Source organism: Cryptomeria japonica, chromosome 7 (assembly GCF_030272615.1).
Source record: "Cryptomeria japonica chromosome 7, Sugi_1.0, whole genome shotgun sequence".
In the NCBI taxonomy this organism is placed as follows: Eukaryota; Viridiplantae; Streptophyta; class Pinopsida; order Cupressales; family Cupressaceae; genus Cryptomeria; species Cryptomeria japonica.
In genome coordinates, this window is record NC_081411.1 from 423,318,265 (window position 1) to 423,343,722 (window position 25,458).

The window sequence follows — 25,458 nt, forward strand, 5'->3', positions numbered from 1 at the left end:
TCTTCCCTTAAATGAGTTAAACCGGCGCTTAGGCTTAATCAAGGATAGACAATTGATTTTCAGGAATGGATCTGATTCTCTGATTTGGTCTCTTGCAAAATCAGGTCAATATTCAGCTAAGGTAGGATATAATGTCCTCGCTAACCAAGGGGATTCAGAGGATCATAGTATTCCCTTAAAACTTTTTTGGATCAACAAAATTATCCCCAAGGCTGGCATTTTTGTTTGGCTAGCAGTTAAGAAAAAGATTCTTACGACAGAGAGATTAAGGAAGATGGGTTTTGAGGGCCCTTCAAGGTGTGTTCTTTGCAAAGCTCATGAGGAATCTGTAGATCATCTCCTCGTAAATTTCCTTTTCTCTGCAAGATGTTGGAGGTGGCTATGTGCCAAACTTGGTTGGATTACCGCCCTCCCAAATGACATTGTTTCCATCTTCACAAGTTAGCCAATTAGGCCGAGAGATGGTATTTTAAGCTCTCTATGGGAAATCACTCCCTCTTCTCTAGTATGCGAGGTATGGAAGGAGCAGAATAGGAGATTATTTGATGGAAAAGCTAGAAGTGTAGAGTATATCTTATCTTCTCTGGAAGTAGCCACTATTGAGAAAATTAAAAGTAGACTTGCTCTTTCTCTCAACTTGGACAAGGAATTCACATCATGGGATGGAAGAATGAGGCTTTTATGGAACGAAATCAAAATTCCCCCTTCCTTAGGTAAGAAAGCAAGTGATAGAGAATGGGTAGTATGGCTTCCTCCCCAACTGGGTTGGCTCAAGTTAAACTTCGATGGGGCTTCTAAAGGAAATCCAGGAACCTCCGGAATTGGATGTGTTGTAAGAGATCACAGGGGAATCGTGTTGGTTAAGATGGTTGTGCATATTCTGCCAAACACAAACAATGTAACAGAGTTTAAGGCCCTCTTGATTCGTCTTTTAGAGTACTCCAATCGACGTATCAGAAACTTAGCTATTGAAGGGGATTCATCCATAGTTATAAATGCCAATTAAAATGTCTCATTCTTGCAATTGGAAGTTGCAAGCATTACTGGACAAAATTCTAATGTTGTTGTCCACCTTCGACAACTTCACCTGCAGCCACATTTACAGAGAAGCAAATATGGACGTTGATGCTCTTTCAAAGTTGGCTTTGGTTAGCACTTCATTGAGTTGGTGAGTGTTCAATCGTAGCCTTTGATTTTTTTATTCAAAAGAGTACGAATGTATGGAGCTAGATACAGGCATATTTAAATCCTAAAATATATGTTGAGGCTTGCAGGTTTTATTTAGACAATCTCTTTGAATTCAAATGAAGAACCCTTTTCAAATTTTAACGGTCTTCTTTTTTTTAAATGAGGCCCTTCCCTCCAAAATAGGTTGCAATGAAATCGCCTTATTGAAGTAGTGTGGGCCCTTTTCCCTGCATTTGTTGAATAGGCCTACATAATTGTGATCACCACTGGGAAGTTGAGTTGGTGCTTATTAGTTCCAAGAAATGCCACATCCATTTCAAGTTGTGTTTAGATTGTGGAGTGGACGTTAAAAATTATTAATTTTTATCTAAGCGCTCCAAATGCAAGGATCAAAAAGGCTTGATGAGCTCATCAAATCTGACAAATCTTCAGGAAAAGAGTGAAAGTACATTGTAATAGTTGGTGGAGGTTGGTTTTGTTGTGTTGGCAATGTTCTAAGGGCTGGCTAATTAATGCCTTAGAGTTGGAAGCTTTATTTTCCACCACCTTTCTTCTGGGCTCATCGACTCCAAGCATTTTGCATTAATGAACTTAGGAATGTGCGAGAATGTTGGGAGATTTTTAAGGAATGAAAAAACTTAGCCTTTTCTTTATTCTACCATTATGTCGGCCTTTAAGGTTGAAGGTTTGTGAGATTTAATTACAGAGCGGTTTCCTTTGGGTTTGCTAAACAATGGCGGAAGCTCCATTCAGTTTTATCATAAGAAAGCACCTTGAGCCAATTAATTGCTTTGGGGAGGATACCCCCATTTCTCTGACCTACAATTGTTGTCAAGTCTCCTTCCGTGAGATTACAGACTTAAGGTTAAAAAGACTTCTCTATGTTTCAAAGCCTGCAGTAATCTTGGAGGTCAAGTTAATTCTTGGCTATGGACATTTGAGCATAACAGAGTATCCACGAGATAACTCTAGTATCTCCTCAAGATTTGTTGTTTCTCTTCTAGATGTTCAAGTTTCAAAGGATAAGGTACTAGCGTTAGCCACACAATTATTTGATCAAAATGTTCTAGGGGGATTGACAAATGCTCTAAATCGAGCCATAATTGGTACGGGAATGCCCCACCCGAGAGAGCTCATTTTATTCTCGATTCCGAGAGAGACAATCGACTACTATCCTTTTCTTTTGGATTTAAAGGGCCCTGCTTTAGGGCATAACAAGGCATTCACTGGTATGGCGTTCAGATTCTTAGAATGGAGGTTATTGGGAGATGAATCGAACAATGCAAACAGGGAAGATGAATTCCTTAGAGTTTGCCTATTTGAACGGACTTATCCCAAAGGTTGAACGGAATGGGAGAGTTGTTGAAGGCCGTCGAGCAGCAAGTTCAAGGGGTCGAGGTCGAGGGCACCTTTCAATGCAAAGCAGGGGCCGTGGTCGTCTGAGAGGCAGGGATCGTGCTCCAGTGGAGCTTTCAGCCTAGGGCAGAATGAATTTCAAGCAATGCAGATATGGTCTTTTTTTTTGCTTTCTGCTTATCTATAATTGAGTTTGCAAAAGTTTTAGAACTCTAAAGTTTTTGCTACTCTATATTAAGTTTTACATTTTGATAGCTGGGAGTCAACCTTTCCCATAGTTCCACGAAACTTAGCGATTCTTCTTTAATGGAAGAGTCTGAACAATTGGGGTTACAAGCCCAAATTTTGCTTTTTAAAATTCACTCTACATTTTGTAAATGTTATTAATTTCAATATAATCCTTTGGCTTTGCTGTTTACCAATTAAAAAAAAATCTTTAATCTATTCTCACACTTCAATCACAAGAGAAAAAGCTACATTAAATATACCCCTATTTTAAACATTAGACTCTAGATTTGTGAAATTTGGGCTGATTTAAAAGTAATGGTGCTTACAAGAGATTAATTTCATATTTACAAACTATCCAATAATCTCATCAAAGAAACTTTGGATTTCTAATTAATAATCTATTTTTAATTTTACCTAATTAATGATAATAATAGACATTTCCATTAGGTTGTAGCCTGCACATAATATATTACTATTCATATTAGCATCCCTTAGTTTCAAATAAGGTCCTGCAAGTGTCTTCATGTTGGGGGTTTTAGAAAACAAGTTCTTGGAAAAGAGAATTCCAAATTTTGGATGAAAGTTTCTTCAAAGGGTCTCACCTATTAGAAAATTACTTTAAATCATTTTGCTTCCAAAGATTTCAAATGATAAAAATAAGCAGCAATTTTCAAATTATTAGAATTCATAGCTACAAAAGAAGGTTAAGGAACTAGAATTTTGCTGAGGAAGATAAAAGTCATCCTCCATTGTTGTTCTTGAAGTTTACTCTGTGATTGAATTTAACTAGTTCTTTTTGGCACCATGCACTTTTCATTTTACACCTCTTCTTAATGCCAAACGACATAGCTTAATGTATACTGGTCACTTGCAATTCCGTCTATATCACATTCACATTGAGAGCACTATACTAAGAACAATATACCAGGTTTCGAAACATTGCACACTATATACACGCAAAATAAGCCTTGGGATCGTGTATCGCATTTGTGCTTATTAAAATGGTGACATTTAGAATATTTTACCATCGGGTAAAGAAAGATAATAACAATTTTGATATAGAAGAATAAACACCTATTTAAGAAGTCGATATTTTTGGGAGCATTATTCAATATCAATAATTCAATGACAATATTTTATATCTCATTGACTGTCAAATTTAGCCAATTCAATATTAGTATGCCCACAAAAAATATTTATACATGTGACAATAATGAGGGTGGGCGCCCACATTGAGTAGAGCCGACCAATGTAAATAGGGAAGCTTTAAGTGTCCGGGTGCTTTTGAAAGCACAAAGAGTAATTTATAATTAGACTTCAGATTGTCAAGAAAGATAACTAGTTTGCAAATATAAACATCTTAAACAAGTTGTCGTTCACTCAGCACATAAGTATGCAGCTTCATAGTCTACTTTAACAGCTCAAGTTGTTACATTTAAATTTCCACCTGAGAGCAAAATCATTGAATTTATTACCAAGGAAAATTAAAGATGACAGTACCATTCCCATGACATGTCTTTGCGTCATAATAATGGCAACCAGCAGAGAACAAATCACATTTCATATGTAACTCATGAATGTAAAAGAGACAATGGGCACTGAAATCCAGCCAGCATCACATGTTTGGGAACTTCTGAGGGACGGTATCAAAATCGTCTATGTCAAATCTTGAGCGTTCTCTCCCCACCTAAATATGATTATCATCAACACACATGTGAGTATATGGCAGAAATAATAGTAATGGTGTGCTCTTGGAAACATAAGTGTTATCTTAAAAATGTAACAATGTGAACAGTACTGTAGTTAAACTGATGATTATTATTGACATCATAAGACAAACAATCCACCCACCTTACTCAGGTAGGCATGATCACATGAAACCTGTTCATCTATAGAGGTGAGTTTCCTTGAAAGGGCCATGATTCTGCAAAACATAAGGATAACATAAAACATTTTCTCCATAAAAGAGGGAAATTAAACATAACCAGAAAATATCATCATTCATAATAAAGGCCATATATATAATAAATAGGATAATAAGTAGTACTCCACAGTCAGTAAATTTGCCACACTGAGTACCTAGAAATTGTTCCTATAACAAGAACGCAAAAATGAATTCCTTATACCACTAGAAGACAATGGACCTACATGGCCACTTCGTGTCATTGCTCTGTAGGCAATGACAGCAAGATTGAAAATTTGAAAATAAATAAAAATCATTCTTATTAATCATGTGACTCTTAAAAATAGATCAAGGATTATAACAGAGACAACAGATCTGCACATATACAAATCCAGGATTTAATACAGAGCTCTCGTTACACCTTTGATAAAGATTGAATGCAGCTGTAATATTAATTGAATTTAAGCAAAGAGCAAAATTCTTGTTCTTGTTTGATGTATATAAACTTTTGAATTTGTCTGTGAAGTATGGATGGAACTCCATATGATTATGATTCGAGGGCTGCCCTACGTTATGAATATTTATTTGTCATATATTGAGTTTATTGAGATATTTGGATTTTGTGGAGTCTTGAGGACCTGTAAATGTTCCCATGATAGAACATGTACACTTGGGTGTAATGATAAGCCTACGAATGACTTGAAAATTCACGATGATACAAGTGGGTTGCAAGATTATTTTTGTGCACCTTGTTTCATGCACCAATTGGAGATGAAATCTATTGTGACACTATGCTATGGGTAGTTTATCTTAGTGTATTTTGCCTTATGTCTGCTGTGGATATGACATTCCTTGTCGTTAGTTGTTAAGGATTTGAGATCCTTGCGTAGGAAATTCCCATGTGAACCATATTTTCCTTGAGCTTCTTGTGAAAATTCAAATTATTTATGATATTAAGTCATTAACGAAAGTTGTCGTATTAAATATGAGTGGAAAAAGCTTTAGTTTACCGAAATTGCTTTGGATTAAGTATGATCCCTTTGGGAATGTGACATCCTTGTGAATGGTCAGCTGAGTATTTAGGATCATTGTGTGTTGGTCTTCTTAGTTGAATTATTATACTCTTGATAGAAATGTACGTATGTATTTTGAATAATTAATTAGTTAAGCTGTAGAAAGTTTATTTCCATTGTTGTTGATGTCATATTTACCATACATCAAAAAATTTGGGGCTCAATATGCTTTTATTTTTGTCCCTTATACTTGCTATTGGGGTTTCATATTGATAATTATTTAACCTTGGTTCTAACTAGTGGTTGAAATATTGATTGAGCTTTGAAAATCTTCCTATGATTAAGATTGTTCTTATTGTTGAGTTTTGTCAGGGCATGTTTATTGTTTCAAAAAATCTGTTGGTTGTTTACGCAATTAATGGATGTGATCAATCAATCATTGTTATTTTTTGTGTTGAAAATTATAATTCTTATTATTTTGACAAAAAAAAAATTGTTGTAATAATTATTTTCAGAAATTCAATCGATAATGACCTGGAACACGTAATTAGCTTGTAACATTGAAATTTAATCTAGATTTTATTCTTGGAAATTGTTCGATGAGTCTTACATGACTAAAAATTGAGTTTGAGTTTTCTTTTATATTCAACTTAATGGTAAAATATTGTAAATTTTCCTGAAATTTATGGTCATTTAGTTGACACGTCAAGTTTTGTGTTTACTTGTTATGTAATTTATTAAGAATTGTAAGGTGGGAAGACCTTTTTGTAATCAATTCTTTGTTTTTCCTTTGTACCAATCCTTATTCACGAGTATTTTGGAAAGTCTGTGTTCTATGTGCTTCCAGGTGACAGATTTGATGTTTTGTAATTGATTGATTTGAATCTACAATGGAGCATTCATTGAATTTAGTTGGAATTACTTAAATGGAGTGAATTAAAGATTGTGTGTAGTAATCACGAGTGTGAAAATATTCAGCCCAACATTAGTTATAAAGTGGGACAATTGTAATATCTCTGATTCGCAACCCTATTGAATAAAAATATTTCAACGAACATACATGAATGTTTATTTGAAATGCTAGAAGAGGGATTATATAAAATCCAGATTTGGAGAGTGTTTACTTCCTTGTGCATCTGTTTATTGAACAATTGGTTACTTTTAGGTGATTATTTATTTGAGTGTTAATTATAGATTAATTATGATTATCTAACAATGCTACTAAGGTATTTTAAGGTGAAATGTGTTGTGTGACATGACAGGTCCTAGGGAAGGTGAACTAAGTCTTCGTGTTTAAGTATGCTAAACCTATAATTCAATTATGTGAATGAAATTAATTAAATAAGATAATTAAATTAAATTAAATTAATTGATAATACTTTGTAGTGAATAGAGTAATATTATTTGATTTAATTATTGTCCTAATGAATTGCTATTTATATTAGAAAAAAAAAAAAGAAATTAAATTAGGCACAAAAACTTGTTCTAATTTAAAAATTATCTGTGCAAATTGCATTATAGGAAGCTGAAAAATAGAATATTGAATTATATTTATCTTCTTTTTCTTGTAAATTGTGAACAGAGAGTTCATCAAAATTAGTAGTGGATAGATTTTTTAATTAGATAATTTGAAAAGCTAATATTTTAATATCAAATATTTTTCCAAAAAGATGTGCATGAAAGGAAGAAAGAATATTTTAATTATGCTGAAAGGCATTCTACAATGCAAACAAAAGAGTCTCATGTTGTGACCATGTACATAAAAATCTCTTCAACTTGAATTTAACATCTAAGTATATAATGATTGGTGACTTTCCCAAAAGAAAAATTAAAATTTTCATTCAAAAGCAAAATAGCACATCGGTTGAAGAGAGTTAATTACGCTCCTCTATCAAAATATTTGCAGTATATGCACGTCAATCCTTTTCTGAATTCGACAGAGAATTGACAGGAATGGTTCACGTGGAGGTCTATTTCTCCTGCGTAGACTAGGGCTTCCCTAGCCTCACACGTTTCCTTTTTTTAATTTTGAACAGGGTGATCAGGGGGTGATTATTGTGGGGTGCTGGAATTTTTTGCAAGCTGTTTGGGGGTGCAGGGTTGTTGGCAAAGTGTTTGGGGGGTGCAGGGTTTTCTGCACAGTACCTAGGGGTGCAACTGGGGTTGTAAGGCTTTTGAACAGTGTTTGATTTTGTATTCGTGGTGCTTTGGGTTTGGAGGTAATGGAGGGGCTTCAATCTTCTTTTAATTGCAATATCCTGATGCTTTGAAGCACGGAGGTTCGTCTTCGGGGGTGCATGACCAACCACCAGAGTCCTTTTATGTGGGTGGGATTCCCCAATTCAAGAAAGTTAATGGTTGTTTGGCAAGGAGCCTAGATCATCCAGTTTTGGTCACTCCACCAGAATCGATCATGGAGGATGTCTATTACTTGAGCAATCATGCTCTTATTTGCAAATTTCTTGGCATTCATATTCCATTGTCTGTGCTGGAATCATGGATTCATTGTACATGGCAAGTTGAAGGGGGTATGGAAATTATGTTGGAAGCCAACGGTTATTTTATGGTTTTTTTTTCAAGCATGGCTGATCGGAATCAGGTTTTTGAGGGTGGCCCCTATTTTTACAATCAAGTTGGTTTATTCATTAAACCTTGGCATGTAGGTTTTAATTTGGCTAACGAACTTCCTTCTCGAGTTCCTATTTGGGTTTCATTTTCCTTGGCTTCCATTGGAGTTTTGGAGACATGATATTCTACAAAGGATTGCTATTTTGCTTGGAAGTCCGTTGAAACGGCTCAACAAATCCTTGATAAAAAGGTAATTGTGTTTGCTCATATTTGTGTGGAGATTAATTTGAATAACCCCTTGCCAGATTCGCTAGAAATTTGTCTGGGTTCTTCGTCTTGGGTTCAATAGTTAGATTATGAAACTCTTCCTTTTCGATGCCGGATTTGTCATGAGTATAGCCACCTTCAACGACAATGTCCTAAGGTTCATAAAGTTGCTAGTGGTAACAATTCCCCTACTATGCAGGTTCTGAAGGTGGACAAAGGGTACAAAGGAAAGGTCCCTATTGCTGATAGTGGATCCACTGAGGATGGTTTTATGCCTATTAAATCTCGCAATAAGGGGCAGGGACAGAAGAGGACTTTCAAGGACAGGCAAGATGATGAGGGCTTTAATCGGTTTGAGGTTTTTCAAACTAGCCTTGTAAGAGGGGATTCCAGTTGACTTGACTTTCGGAGTTACTGTTGTGGGAATGGATGTGGTGTAGCAGCAGGGGACTCTTCTGGATATTCAATCTTCTCAAGGCATGTCACATCCCCAATTGCCTCCTAACGGTCTTGCTCTACCAAATCCAAGTGATTCAAAAGCTCCAAATGATGATATGGTTTTAGCTGATTTGGTCAAGGAGGTGATGGATTCTGGTTCAGGCAAGGATTCTTCTCAAGCTTTGGGCTTCCAGCAATGAGCCCTTGAGAAAGGGCCCTCTAAGATTTCTTCTAAGGCAAGTTGAAAGAAGGATCAAGACCAGGTCAAATTGGTTGGAGAGATGTTGGTGGAATCTGGGTCTATGAAACCCATTGATGCTCATTTCCCCCATTCTCTTCAATGATTATTCTTTCGAGGAATGTAAGGGGGTTGAATAGCACCACTTGTCAAAAGGCTATTTGGGGTTTGGTTGCGACTCATTCTTTTGATATTTTTTGTGTCTAAGAAACTAAGCTTTCAATGGACGGCATGCTACAGCATGCTCCTTGTATTTGGTGGTTTGGTCGGTGTCAATACATTGGGGCCTTTGGTAGCTCTAGAGGCCTTGCTCTTTTTTGGGACCCGAGGAAGATTGTCCCACTTTGGTGGCTTTCTAGTCCTACTCTTTCCATGGTGGTCTCCAATCTGGAATTTGGAGAAACCATTTTGATTTCTAATGTTTATGCTCTGACTAATCTCCGGGAGAAAACTTTGCTTTGGGCTCATATTAGGTATGTTTGGTCCTGGGCTCCTTACCTTCCTTGGGTTTTGGCTGAGAAGAGTCTCGGCTTGGCTAGGTTGGATCACTCTTCTGATCTTTTGCGTGAGAATATGAACCTTCTTAATTTAGTTGATCTCAAACTGTTCAATGGGGCTTAAACTTGGACTATTAGATGTTGTGGCGATGAAACTATTTTTGAGTGCTTAGATAGATTTTTGGTCTCCTATTTTTGGTTTCAAGATAGACTGGTCAATAGTTCTGAGATCCTTGATTAGAGAGAATCTGATCACTGGCCTATTAAATTTTCCACTTCTTTTTTAGCTCCTCGGAATCCTCCTTTTAAGTTTCAACTCATGTGGCTTCGTGACTCCTTGCTTCAAGATTTGAAGGGCCAATGGTGGAGACAAGGAAGCCTTGCCTATGGTACAGCTATGTATTCTTTTTGTCAAAAAATTGCAATTTGTGAAATATTAGCTCAAATGATGGAATAGGTAGTGCTTTGGCAATCTTCATGCTACGAAGCGGATTATTTAAGCGCGACTGGATGATATCACCAGTTCAGATTCACGATTTTGGTTTCACTGAGGATTTAGGCAGAGCTGAGTCTCACATAGTGCGTGAATTAAATGAGTGGGAACTCCGTGAGGAGGTTTTTGGAAGCAAAAGTCATAGATTGATTGGCTCTAGGAAGGTGACCGAAATACAACTTTTTTTCATCATTTTGTAAAGGCTCGCAGGAATGGGAGTTATATTTCCTCTTTAGTTAGCTTGTCAAGCATTCAGCAAGAGATGTCTCGTGAAGCTTTACAGTACTACACTTCTCTTTTTACTAAAGATTTGATGCTTGTTAATGCTAAGGAGAATTTGATTTTGGCCTCTATTCCCTCCCTCATCACCAACGCAATGGATGAGGCTCTCATTCACCCAATCTCTTTGTTTGAACTAGAGGTGGTTTTTGGGATGCATAGAGGCAAAACTCCTGGTTCAGATGGGTTTCTCATTGATTTTTTCTAGGATTTTTGGGATATTATTAAATCAGATTTGTTGGAGGTGGTCCAAGAATTGCATCAAAGCAAGTAAATGCTTTGAGCTTTGAATTCTACTTTTCTTGTTCTTATTCCAAAAAAGGAAGGAGCTAATCGTTTGGATTTCTTTGGGCCCATTACTCTTTGTAATGTGGTGTATAAAATCATTACTAAATTGATTGCAAAATGGCTCAAAATTTGGCTTCCGTATTTGATCTCAAACAAGCAGTGAGGTTTTGTTGCGAGCAGACAAATTTTGGATGGGGTGATGGTTGCTTCTAAGGCTATTCATTTTATGGTTGTGCCTAAAGGTAAAATCCATGTTTATCAAACTTGATATGGCTAAAGCATGTGATAGGGCTAAATGGCAATTCTTGCAAAAAATAATCATAGCCTTTGGATTTAGTAATGAATGGGTTTGTCGGACGATAACTTGTGTTACTTCTTCATCCTTCACAATTATTCTAAATAGTGAACCTTCCAAGTTATTTGGGGCATCCAGAGGCCTTCACCAAGGAGATCCTTTATCTCACTATTTGTATATTATTATGTCTGAAGGCCTAGGCAGACTTATTAAGTCTCAAGTTTCCCAAGGGCTGATTCAAGGTTGGAGCTGGGGTAATGAGCTGCCAAAGCAATCCCACTTGTAGTTTGTGGAAGATACAACTTTTCTGGGGGTTGCTAGTCTTCATGAAGCTGAGTCTTTTAGGCAGACATTGGATATTTATTTAGCTACTTCGGGGCAGAAAATCAATGAGCACAAATCTTCTATCTATTTTTTTCACACTCCTGAGCCTATTCAGACAAGGATTGCCAATATTTTGCGATTTCAAATTGGTTCTCTTCCCTTCATTTATTTGGGCATTCCTCTAGTTGTTGGTTGACAACTTAGGCCTTACTAGCAAGACTTGTTGGATAAGTTACGTCAAAAGGTTAATCATTGGACTCATTGGTCACTCTCCATTGCTGCTCAAGTGACTCTCCTTCAGTCTGTGTTCCAGGCTCTTCCTATTTGCAGGTGTTTTGTTCAGGTGGCTCCTTCGTATTTCCTTAAAGGAGTTTGATGCTCTCTCGTGCCATTTGCTCTAGAGTGATAATTTGCTTGCTTCTAGGTGGAGCTTAATTAAGTGGGAGTCTATTTGTCAGCCACGAACAGAGGGAGGCATTGGTCTTCATTTTTTTGTTCATAATGGGTAGGTTCTAGCAACCAAATTATATTGGCGTTGGTGCACCAATTAGGATCAAGTTTGGTCTTGCATTCTTATGCAGAAGTATTTACCTGGGGTTAACCTTTTGAATGTTCCTCGGTGTCACTTGGAAGGAAAAGGCTCTATGATTTGGCATACTTTGAAGAATGGGGCTCAACTTATTAAACAACTATTTTTTTGGATCTACAATCAAGGTTCAAAAGCTCTTTTTTGGCTTGATGCTTGGGACGGTCATTTTCCAATTATTTCCATCTATCTGCACTTGCAGCCCCTCTATGGTAGTTTTACTACAGCTGGTTGGACGACTGTGGCGGACTATAAGACTTTTCAAAATTTAGGAGTGGCTATTGGTTGTCAATGGAATGACCCCTATGAATGGCCGCCTCGTGGGACAGAGGAGACCAAGCAAGAGTAAGCTAAAATTCTTGCTTATCGAGAGTGCACTTCTTTGTCAGGGAAGGATACTTTGGCTTGGGGTCGGAATTCAACTGGTACGTACTTTGCGGCTACGGGATACTTGGCACTTGACAGGCAATTGTTTGGCAATATAGGGGTTCAAAATAGATGGCTTACTTGGGATAACTTACGTAACCGGGGCTTCCATGGTCCTTCTGTGTGTGTTGTGTTGTGGGAATGAAGATTGTACGTCTCATATTTTCTTTCACTGCTCTTTCTCTAGGGTGATTTGGCACCTCTGGTGGGGAGTTTGGCAACATGCATGTTAGCATGTCTCCTCTTTGGCTGAGATTTAGGATCGTTGGGGTACGCCTCCAATTAAGACTTGTTTTCTTCAAGTGGTTTGGGCCCTAGGACCCACAATCATTATTTGGCATATTTGGTTGGAAAAAAATCGATGGCTAGAATGGTTGCTCATTATTTGTGGGGGATATTTGTTCACAATCTTCATGAGACTGTCTTGGCTAAGTGTGATCTTGTTGGAGATGTGGATCCTGCTGTTGCTATTTACAATCAGCCCAATTTTCTGATTGAGTTGATCCTTCTCTTGGAGCAAGCTACAGACAAGTTCAGGAGAATAGGGGAAGACAACCTTTGCGAAAGATTAATCGGTTGGGTCAATGGCACCTCCTCATGGAATTTTGAAGATAAATACTAATGGCTCTTCTAGGGGGAATCCTGGTCATGCCAGTATTAATGGTGTTGGGTGTGATAGTCCGGTCTTGTCCAATTTATCTTTTCAATTTATAAAGGTTTTTATACAAATAATTACATGGAGGCTCTCGACATTTTGTGTGCTATGGAGAGAGGTTGTGTTCTTGACTGGAACAGAAATATTTGTGAATCTCATTCACAAGTGGCGGTGCCTTTGTTGATTGAGTAGCGATTTGATGATGTTAATTGGCTCTTAGCCCAGGTTGTTAGACAAATTTTATGGTTATCTCGTTCTTTGAAATCTGTTACTTTTACTCATTCCTCGGAAGCGGAATGGAATCGCAAACTGCCTAGCCAAATGGGCCTCTGATCAAAGGGATGGTTGGAATATTGAGGATAAGGGACAATTACTTTGGAATTGTCTCACATGTTAGATCAAGCTTTTGATGCAGATAGTGATGTTTATTGTGTTGTTCATTGCAGGGCTTCTCACCCTTATTGCTTCATAATTTTTGTGTTGAATAAATTTTTACCCTTCTTTTAATTAAATAAAAAATAGCACATCAAAAAAAATAAACAATGTAACAAAACAAAATAATTTTGAATTAAAATAACTAACTCTAAAGAAAATAAAATAGCTCCAAAGTGATAACTCTCAATATTTTTTAAATAAATATTAATAAATATATTTACCACATCTATTATTATAGTATATATTTTCTTTTGATAAAGAATAAAATATTATTATCTTGATTTTCATGTTCTCAAAATTAGGACTTGAAACAATTCAAAGTTTGACTTTGTAAATTGTCAATTCTATATTTTGCATTATACAAGCTTTTGAAATTAGATTTTTCAATTATATATTTGGTAAAAGTTATTGGATCGGAATAGAAGTATTATACTTAGGAGAATTAAGTATTGGAATTAGAATTGAATGTTAAATTATAATTCTCATTAAATTTAGTGAAGTGCTTGAATTAGAAGAATAAAACATGTGAGATTAAAAAAAAGGAAAATTTATTATTATTAAAAGAGAATAAGAATTGCTTAACATATATTATTTTAAAAACAAAAAATAATATATCTTGCAATTTAGGTTTTAAAATTAGGAAGTTTAGAAAAGAGAGGATTATTAAAAGATGAGATTTTATTTAGAGAGACTATCATATTCTAACCAGAAGATCACACAGGTTTTGAAACTTACAGAAAACCTTAAGGATTTCAGATTTTTTTTCAGTTGAAAGATTGTGAATTGAAATTGTTTGCTCATCTTCAATTTGTTTTCAATTTGCTACAAGTATTTAGGTAGGAATCTTAACATAAAATGTTTTCGCAAAGATTTATTTTGTATTTACAATTGATGTAGGATTGTTTGTGAAGGAAGTGTTAATCTTGTTGTAGATTGATTGCCTATGCAAAATGAAATTATAGGCAAAATACAGATTTATTGTATTAGATGTTCTATTCAATTTGAGAAAGATTTGGGTAGTTTGATATTGTTTAAGGATGAATGGAAAAATCATTAAACTTGAAGGAAAAGAAGAAAACTATTGCATATTTTTTTTGACAGTTGATCAACTTGAATATAGAGTTTTTAGGAGATGGAAACCCTCATTCCTTGTGTAGAAAGAACATAGTGGAAACTTGAAGGAAAAGAAGAAAACTATTGCATTGGATTTGAATATTTCTAGGAATGAATATAGATGAACTATAAAACTCAGACAAATTCTGATTGTTATCATCCAATTCTGAATTTGGGATTTTGATACTTGGAAAGCCTAGATTTATGCCTAGTAAAATTGTGAAGGAGAAATCTAGGAAGGAGGTTTTTGTGCGAAACGAGTGTTTGATGATTTGAAAATTTGTAGGAATGAATTTACAATGTGTAATTGACTATTAATGAATGTCTGTAGCTGTTTTGGGACAGCGTGCTTATAAATGACTTTGTGTGGAAATAAATGAAATTGAGAGAAATTGAGGTAATGTAAAACTGTTATGTCTGCAATAACAGTTTGTTTTATAAACTGGGATCCTCTGAAATTTTTACAGGTGTACAATCAATTTGGCTAAATCCTCGTAAAATTCCAGCCATACCCACTTTGTGGATTATGAAAAACGATTGAATTAGTGACTATCTATCTGTTCTAATATTAAAAATATGTGTGTTTTATTAGTAATTTTCTATTAAAACTAGCAAGTTAAATCTAAGAGAGAATGACAGAACTTTGATAGGAGATTAGCAACAAGTATTTTGGAACATAATGTCCCTGTCCTCTATGTTACTAAAGCTCAAATCTACTATGTGGGTTTAGACTGTCTGATAGACTGTGTTAGACTGCGATGAACAGACAGAGTCAATACTCAATAGATTTTGTTGTATGAAGCATTCTTTGACTGTATGTATTGCATGAGATTGTCCCGCTGTATACATGTGACCCCAATTTAATAGGGGATGTAATGTCTCTTTCATGAGCTAAAAACCTAATTAGTTGTAAGTTGGATTTGTGAATACAATGTTCTTGTATTTGAGAGTAACTAAGTGGATTTGATCATGATAGTTTTGATGTTATGATTGGAATGTTTTGACTTCCATTGTTGTTTATCTTAAACTCAGTTAAGCTGGAGATCATCTCCTTGGTGAGATTGCATTATTATGACAAGTGATTTTTGAGTAAGTAGGAAAACAGAAAATCTATTCCAAGCTTCTCCACACCTGTTTGTCTTCCATAAGCCTTTGAGTATCTAATTATCAATAAGGTGACAGGATTAGATTGGATTTGGAGAATTTGGGTGTCCTTGCCAAGAATGGTACATCCAACATCACTTTCTCTACTCCAAGTCCAACACATTTGAAGAATATCTTCCCTTCAAATAGAATTGCTTGAAGATTGGAGCAGGGATTGGAGTTTTCTCTTCTCATCATAGACTCACATCACATAACCTCTAGTGCTCTTGCTGGGCAGAGGGGCTTCACAAACTATGTGTTACACGTTTTACTATTCCCCTCTAATAACAAGAGCCAAAAGTTCTCCAATGAAGACATGAGGATTGGCATGCGGTGTACACTCATATAGTGGGTGGCATGCTTTATGTATTGCTATAGGTAAATTTTATTACTTATGTGAGGTTTTGATATAGTGTTAGACTCCCGTCGGCACCTGATAGCATGGTGTCGTATGGAACACTTAAGAGCGTGTGTCTATTGGAGTCATATTATGATGTGATGTTATGTGAGTGTTGTTGTTTTGTCTTGTTTATATTATTTATTGTACCTTGTACCAAGACCACTGCTGTGTGTGGAAATTAGCCAATGGCCTAATGTAGCCAGTATATATCATAGCATTGTAGTATTTGACCCATTGTATATTGATTATATTGAGATGTACTTACTATATATTGATGTATTTATTCATTATATTGAGATGTAATTAATTATCAATTGGTTACTTCGTCATCAAATTGATGGTTGGGGAGAAAAGAGATTCCTCTAATGGGGGGTTCAATGCCATTCCCAATTGGCAACAAAAGCTTGAGGTATTGCCTTGAAAATTCCGATTGAAGACATTTATATTGTTTATTGTCCTTTGTACTATGAGCACTGATGTATGTAGCAATTGGTTAATGACCTAATGCAACAGGTGTATATTGTAGGCTTGTAGTATTTGACTCATTGTACATTGATTATATTGAGATGCACTTACTATATACTCAAAAGGATTGAATTTTTTCTTCATCATGTCGATTCTTTATTATTAATAGTATTACTTGCATAGTTTACATATGAATACAATAATGGTTTAAAATAGAAAACAAAAAAAATTCAAGCCACTTTTAAGGGGTTGTTACAAAAATATTACCATTGAAGAAATATTAAAAAGCTCAAGATTTGTCTACTACAAAAAATTACTTGTCTACAGATAGCATACCGTCGAATTGCAGAATCTATATGCTCAGTCATCTTGCATGTTTTGTACTGTTCAGGATCCTCTTGGAAGCTCACCATCCCATCCTTTTGATTTATTGTTGCAAATATCTCCCCATCTTGAATCTGAAAATTAGTATTAAAGATATTACCATAGGACAACTTCAATAATAAACAAAATAAGCACTCTTACAAATTTCAGGTAGTTCTTAAGGCCGGAGAATTGAAACTTGCTGAAATACAGCACATGCTTCACAAACAAGAGGAAACTACATAGAATAAAAACTACCATTTGAAGAACATGCAGCTCAGCCTGCTTAGCTGTCTCCAACTGGACTGTATTTGCTATGTCTTGAAGAGATAGAGTCAAATATGTTTGTGTTAGTCTCTGGATGTTACGCTTGTAAAGAGATGACAAAACCTGTTTTACTAACCCCAAGTTACTATCCTGCAAATATACCCACTTGTCAGCTCATTTATACATTATCCTTGTCCTTAGATATAAACTGTCATACAAAGAGAGATATCGTCGAGCACCACATGCGTTATTTCACGCAGAGTTCAAGAAGCATATAAGAAAGTCAGGCTCTAAACACCATACTTGGAACAGAGTAGATTACACAATAGAACTCAAAACCATCCGCAATGCTTATATGTATACAAATATATTACATATCTAATGTGCCCACATATCAGAAGAGATGGCTTACATGAGACACCAACAAATTGAGCAAGGAATGCACTTGGTAGTTAAACATTATTTGAAATTGTAATAAAAAAACTTGTGGGAATTTTGAAAGAAAAATAATTCACTTCTAAAGGCACCAAGGTTTCACAGTTTACTCCAACGAAATCCACTAACCAATAAAGGCTATATAAAGATAATTAAAAGATATAGATGGACTCTTGAAGCTAGCATTGCTTGCTATGCCTATCTCAAGAAAACTATTCTATCATCCTAAAAAAATAACAAAAAAGTGTAAACGTGAGCTATTTCTCTTGATAAAAATAACAAATACCAAGCATCTTACATTTTTGAATTTTTCCATGTGCATGTTGAGGCAACTTTCCAACACAGAAATTTTCCCAGAAGTATAGTTGTTTGCTAACTCAATATATGACTGCAGGAACAACATAAATTTAAAGTCAGAATATTTGACACATTTTTATTTCATGTCTGCATCATAGATCTTGATTTAATAGATGTGACCTTAAATTTTTCATAGCAGGTACATTTCAGAATACGTACTCCAAAATATTCAAAACAAAAGCATGACAGCTTCAATAATCTGTAAGATGTCATTTAGCCTGTTGAATGATCTCTTGTGCGACTAACTTTGTGCTAGCCTCCCACATCTTTTAGGTAATATATTGTCTTCCAGTGTGAGAAAAAAGGCAGCAAAAATATGCAGGACTAGCTAGTGCACAAAGCCATATGCTCCACCAAAAGTGTATAAGAAGATTTATAGAGTGCATATTAATATGTCATGTATATGATGACAGACGGACATGAAAATTTTCCCAGTACCATAAATGAATAGATGAAAAGGAAGAAATTGCATCTTTAATGCAGCTACTCAGCAGATGATACCAACAAGCTTAAAAAGAGAGATTTAAATCTATACTTATTTCATTAAATAAAATTCAAATAAAGCAAAAAAGAATGAAACTTTACTGCAATTTAATTATGAATGGTAGATTCCCATACAATAGAGCGTGGCCATGATTGAGCAGCCCAACCTCATTAGTCAACAAATGACATGGAAGATAAGCCCACAGTTAGATCAGCCAGAGATTGATCAAAAATGAGAAAATTTGGTTTAACACTATAGGTTGTTCCCATGTGTATAGCAATAGTTCTATAAAAGAGAAAATCACCATTACATGTCATTCCCCAATACATGCCTTCAATTGGTGATTTTCTCATCAGAGCAAACTCAAAAAAAAAGCATCTCGTGGTCTAACTCCAAAAAAGTCATTTATTAGAATTTTCTAAGATACAGAACATTTGCCTGACTAAAAGACGACAGAGATTGCATTTGAAGAAGAGTAATACTGCTCTATCACAAATTTTTTGGAATGCAAGTTGAATTACCAGTCATTAAGTCCACATAAAAAATCACGGATCCTCAATGGAAGATTCTACTGGAAAATGAGAATATCCAAATTACCAAGTAAATTAAAAAAAAGCTACCAAGCATGACAATTAAGGGATTCAGATAAGGAGAAACATTTTAAAATGCAAATTGAGGACATTAAGATAGTCAAAGTCAACTTTTGGAGTATAAAGAACTCAAAGAGTCCAAAGAAGAAATAAGCCGGGCATGGTATTTATTCATTCAAAATCTGCCATCCATCCGCTAATATCGGTACAAGCTCTATGTCTAAGCAGAAAGGTAAGTGAAAAGCAAACTTCATTAATAATTACCCTAGCAAAATAATCAATGCAGCCCACAGCCATGCTGACAACTCTGGTACCGACCCTCCTAGAAGTTTCTTCCCAGTAATCCATAGCTGGAGGCTCTTCCAAACATTCATCCTATTCTGAGGATACCAACTCTAACTGGCTGAATGTCTTCCACAAATTTAGCCAAGCAAGAGGTGAATTACAAAATCTTGCCAAGTCAGCTCGAGATCTACTTCATAGAAAGCGTCTTCATTTTCAAATTCAGCATTAGGCAGAAAGGAGAAGACAGATTCTTGACGAACAATCAGATACCCTTAACATTATTAATACTAATATTGGGTATTTAGAGGATATCCAAGATAAGCTTCATATTCCTCACAATGAGGTATGAAGTATTTAGAGGCTGTCCAAGATACCCTTAAAATTGTAGCCAATGAGCATAATTTCCAGCTTGGGGATTAGAATTTGTCCAACGCCAAACAAAAGAAAAATTGTGAATGCAACAAATAATGGGATATATTAAAGAATAAAAGGATACTAACATTGTAAGTAATAGATAAAAGGAAAGAGCACATTATTTTTCTAAGAAAGTATTGCAAAACCTCCTAGTGGCTTATTATAAAAGGCATTCATAACTGAGGTGAGGGAGTTTACAAATGAGAGCATTGCTCATTACATTTATGGCTATCTTCCATAGAGTTTCCTAATGAGTGAGAGGTTTCGAGAACCACAAGACCAAGGGCCTAAGTTTGGGGATGGCAAGGGGGTGGTGCAAATTTATATAGTACTTCGAAAATTAGTTATAAAAATTAGTATAAGAATTAAAAATGAAACTTTGGCATACTATGTAAACTACTAAACAATAAAAACATTGCAATGATTGCTTTGAACAATAACAATGGCAGGTGGAAGTTTATGGCTAACACCCCAATAGGTCAAGAGGTAGCACCCAAACACAAATTAAGGCCTACAAACCACACAAACCTTCATGTGGAATGTCATTTTCACAATTTTCTCACTTTTTTGCAACACCAAGTCCATACTAATTCTGAAACCTAGGAGTGATTTGAAATGAGGTCTAGAATGTAGATGCCTATTTATAAGTTTTTTATGAATGCTTAGAGTTTTGGTGGCTCCCATAGAACATTAGTTTTAGGATTTCTGGCACACGTATCAAAAAACTTTTTGATTTTTTAAAACTATTGACTTCTTTACTTTCCTACCATGGAAGATGCTTAGAAGTCCCATGGATGATTGGGAGGCTCCTCAGATTCCCCTGGATGTCTTGAGCATATCCCCAAGTCATCCCCAAACCAAGGGGACATCCCAGAAACATACCCTCCTTGAGGGGGATGTCCCAAAACTGTCCCTAAGTCTTGAGTGGCAACAACAAGATGGTAAGAGGATGTCCACTCCACGTGCCCACATCTCAAGTACACGCCCATCATAAAAACATGGGGATTTTGTTTTTGTTTTTTTTTGGGAAGGGGGATGGGAGTGGGAGTTGGGGACACGTCCCTATGAGGCGCTAATTAATGGAAAGGTACTTCCTTTTAACCTTGCTAGTGTTGGCATATGATGAACCGACAAGTTGATATGATGATAATGCATGTTGTCATTGATGTCAATAAGTGCAAGTGAACCGGTATGAAGAGATGCAGTGAACCGGTGTCGGGGTTTTACTAAGTGTGACTACCGGTTGGTAGTCTCAGCCCTAAGGTTTCCGGTTTGGCAATCTCGCTTGTGCGATGCAACCGATGACATCCTGTGATGAGTTAGCTAAGAGATGAGGATGAAATCGAGATGCCACGTCAATTTTGTACGCGTGAAGGATTTCTTTGAGGATCTTGCATGTGAAGATTGATTGCATTAAATGTCTACCTCGAGAATGATCATTCTTCTTAGCTGTATGAGAAGAGAGCGTGATGGTTTACTGATTCCCATGTGCGGTGAAGAATGGACAATACAGATTGTCTTGTGATCTGTTTGAAATTTTATTGCTCTATGCAAAGTGTTTGGATGGTCAGGATTGGACCGCTTGTATTGTAAACCTAAAATGCTTAGGGTTTAGGATTTATGCTACCGACCTAATTGTTGTCTATAAGGTCGATGATGTTTGTTATTGTTTGTTGTTGGCAAATGTTGTGTGTGTGTATCTAAGTGATGAGATACTTGCCAGACCAGTAAGAGGAAAACTGCAAAGTGTGATTGCAGAGTAGAGGAAATGAAAAGGATCGGCCTTGGCATGTAGTGTTGTTATCAAATCAAAGTTTTACCTGTTGTCTTCTAACCATTTCAACAATTGGAAAATCCCTTTACCGAGTAGCTTTAACAGGCTTATTGTATATCCTCTAACCAGGTGACTCAAGATCATTGAGTTCTTCAAATCCTCTAGCGGGGTAACCTTTACAGGGTTTCAACCTTTAACAGGGTATATAGCCATCCCTTAACCGGGTGATCTTTAACAGGATTGGTTCCTAGCAGAACCTTATTGTAAAGTCTTTAACCGGACTAGGCTCCTAACAGAGCAAGCTTCAAAAGAGTTCAAAACAGGCTTGTGGGTATTCATCCCCACCGTGGTTTTTCCCATTTGGGTTTCCACGTGAAAAATCTGTGTGTCATGAGTTGTGCATTTTTCATGTGATGATTAAGTATTCTTTGTTTGAGTGATTATGCATGCAGAGCTAATGGTTATGGTAATGCTGATATAACACATGCATATGGTTATGGGTGAAGTAGTTTTCAAGTATTAAATGTATTTGAAGTGTTCAGACTTACCGGTCTATGTTGTCTGAAGTCTTACTGTGTTTAACTGGTATTGCCATGGTTAAGTTCAGTGGTGAAGACAACCGGTTAGTGTTGTTTTAGCTTGATAAGTTGTTGAGAAATTTTTTGTCTGTACTAATTCACCCCCCCCCCCCCACCTCTCAGTACCAATTAGGGTATTTGTTGTTCATCATTATTCATCAGCTAGATCACCATTTTGGCAAAATATGACGACGGCAATTGCCAATGCCCCTATTGATTATGTTAATCTTGAGTTTGAAAAGGCATGCACCTCCTTATTGGCCAAGAAAAAAACTTCCATTGAGGTATTGATCAAGGATACATGGCTCAAAACAGGTGTGTTCGTCATTCCTTATGGATGGAAAGATTGCAAAACTAGACCACCAATCAATATAATTGTAGTGCCCCTTAAAGGGGTGATGTCTTTTAAGGAAACAGATTGAAAATGCAAGTGAAAGATACAAATTTCATTGACAATATTGGGATGCTAAGCCCCAAAAACGTTGTCCAAGTCATAATGTTCTCCGCTACAAAATTGTAAGGCAGCTAATTCAACAATAGATGCTACATATGACCATCTGTTTTGGACACCATGGATTGTCCACTCAAATTGATATTGTAAAAAAGGTGGATCAAAGTAATCTACATGAAAGCTGGGGAGATTCAAATGTTTATGACTAATTATCATATGTTACAAGCCATGTTTAGGATCTTCTAATACTTCAAGTTGTTGAAGATAATTTAAATTTTATTTTATAGTGTGTGTATATGTGTGTGTGTGACATGTTATTTACCTTTTAGTATTTTAAATTGTCTTATAGTTTACACCATCTTAGATTTTTGAAACACAACTTGCATCACACAATTATTTAAAGACAACTTGCGAAAGTGTGAGATACACTCTTTGGAGGATATAGATGCAATCAAATACAAAAGAGAGCACAAAAAAATAAGCATTGATCCTAGATAATGAGTGGTGGCCTTGTGTGAAATATGCTTTAAGTTTCATTGAACCCATCATCAACATCAATAGGTATTATAATATAGAACGCCCTTGTCTGGCTGAAATTTATGATGGCATGGACTCCATGGTTGATGAAATAAGGACCATGATAGAAGCCAACGAGCATGACCACACAAAAGCAATTTTCAAAAGGATGTAAAAGATCATTGTTGACCATTGGAACAAGATAACCATGTCCTTGCATCTCCTAGCATTTGATTTCCTCCAAAATCCTATAGCTCAAACATACTTACATTGCTAAGGAGGGTGGCACCATAAATGGATGAAGAGGTTATCATTGGCCATGTGACTACATTCAGAAAAAAAAATACTATATATAGAGATACAAAGTGTTGCCTTGAGTGAGTTTGGCCACTTCATATCGTCCAAAAATATGATGATTGCACTCTTCAAAATAAATACATAACCAAGGCTCTACTTACTTGCAACCTCTTGCAATTAAATCCTCTCATTTTTATTTTCTCATTTTTCAATTGTTGCTATGTATTATAAATTTAAAATTTATGTTGTATAATTATAAATGTTGTACGCAAATTCAACAAGTTGTCAGTTACTTTTAAACCAAGAAAAAATGAAGAACATACTCCATTATCAACTCAGTTAAGCTCAAAAGATTGGGTGCAACAAAAAATTGAAGATACAATGATAGGTTGACAAAAACTTGGGATCTAACTCCTAAGTATGCTGATTTAGACACTACAGTTGCACAGTTTTTCGAAGCCTCTATAGATAAGACAGCTTCTACACATGACATAGCTAGTGGGAGTGGCACTACAATTGAATGTGATTCAAATGAGATTGAGCTAAATGCTGACGTTGATGCTCTTGATGAAAAGCAATATGAATATTACTGAATATTGATTCTAATTTTCATATTGTATTGACATTTGACAAATCATTGAATCATTATATTGTGAGTGTATGAGTTTTTTTTTTCTTGCAAATCACAAGGCATTTGAATATTTTGTTTATCAGCAATTATGAGTACTAATATTTTATATTTTATACTTTTAAAAAATTCAGTATTATATATGCACACATTTTTATTTTTATTTTTTATTATTATTATTAATATTATATATGCATATACAAGGGTAACTACAAGAAGTTGAGATCACTTTAGTGTAAGTCACATGAGAAAAAAATCCCAATTAGAAAGAGTCTGTGTTTTGTAAAGAAATAGGTACCCATTTAAGATGTTGCACATTCCTAAACTCCTAACCATATCAAACAGGTACATGTTTAGGATCAGAGGCCCAAGCTTGAACTCCTAACCGTATGAAATGAACATCCAATTTGGTTTTTAAAATGGGTAAGCATTTTAAAACAGATATTTATTTCTATGTATACCATATACCTATTCTTTTTTAGAATAGATACACATTTTGGAGCAAGTACATGTTCAACAGAATTTCAAATTTGAAATGCGTGGTTTTGCTTTTATTTTAGGCTTAGAAACCCAACCCTCAACCCTGGACCTGCAAGTACAATGCCATGTTAATAGCAAGAAAAAAAACTGACTTAAGCAATATGGCTAACAAATTTATTTTTTTGGAATTTTAAACAAAATTAAAACCCATTATAATAGATGACGATGTTTAATTTTCAAATGTATATTTTCTTTATTGCTGGACATATTTTTCTATTTATTAATTACTTTTTAAACAAAAAGGCTCATAAACTTTATAATGACATGTTTTTTTTTTTTTAATAAATTCCCAATTTGAAAATAAAAATTGACCAATCTAGACATCATTCTCTATATGATGAGAAAAATAGTTTTATTTTACAATTAGTTTAACTCAAATTATGCTATATCCATCCAGGAGGAGTTTTAAAATACATTAATTAAGTCATTAAAAAATCAATTAAAAAATTACATAAAAAATCCTAACCAAACTTCACCATCATATGCATATTTCCACAAAAAGAATTCAAAAAGTACTTTCATTTAGGTCAAATTATGTTGGTCATATACATGCAGATTTTAGCCCAAAACATATGGCTTTAAAAAGCCACTTTTGTACATTCTATACATCAACTTTTATCATCTGAGTATTAGAATAAATTACATGTTTAAGTGCTCCAGATTTTTACTCCAACTATGACAAACTTTGATTTTCAAGAAAAAGACTTCCACTGCACTTATATATGTCTGTGTATATACAAACCCATACCCCCAAGGAAAAAAATTGCCATACCAGAATACTTGAACCTCTCATAACAAGACCGGCAACTTAAATATTTTTGCATCCCAAGGCTGATATTGTCCATAATCTAGATACTAAACAGAAAGTAATGATTGTCTAT

At 35.4% G+C, this 25,458-nt stretch overlaps 1 protein-coding gene across 1 annotated transcript in view; it reads right to left on the reverse strand.

Annotated features, from left to right (window-relative positions):
• Nucleotides 1-3,876: 3,876 nt before the first annotated feature.
• Nucleotides 3,877-25,458, reverse strand: part of LOC131065616 (COP9 signalosome complex subunit 3) — an 86,780-nt gene continuing 65,198 nt past the window's right edge. The window contains exons 7-11 of the mRNA XM_058000178.2: nucleotides 17,962-18,051; nucleotides 17,220-17,378; nucleotides 16,935-17,056; nucleotides 4,624-4,696; nucleotides 3,877-4,459 (exon numbers count right to left, since the gene is read on the reverse strand). Coding sequence (XP_057856161.2) covers nucleotides 4,388-4,459; nucleotides 4,624-4,696; nucleotides 16,935-17,056; nucleotides 17,220-17,378; nucleotides 17,962-18,051 — 516 coding nt within the window. The 3' untranslated portion in view covers nucleotides 3,877-4,387. The remainder of the gene's footprint in view (nucleotides 4,460-4,623; nucleotides 4,697-16,934; nucleotides 17,057-17,219; nucleotides 17,379-17,961; nucleotides 18,052-25,458) is intronic.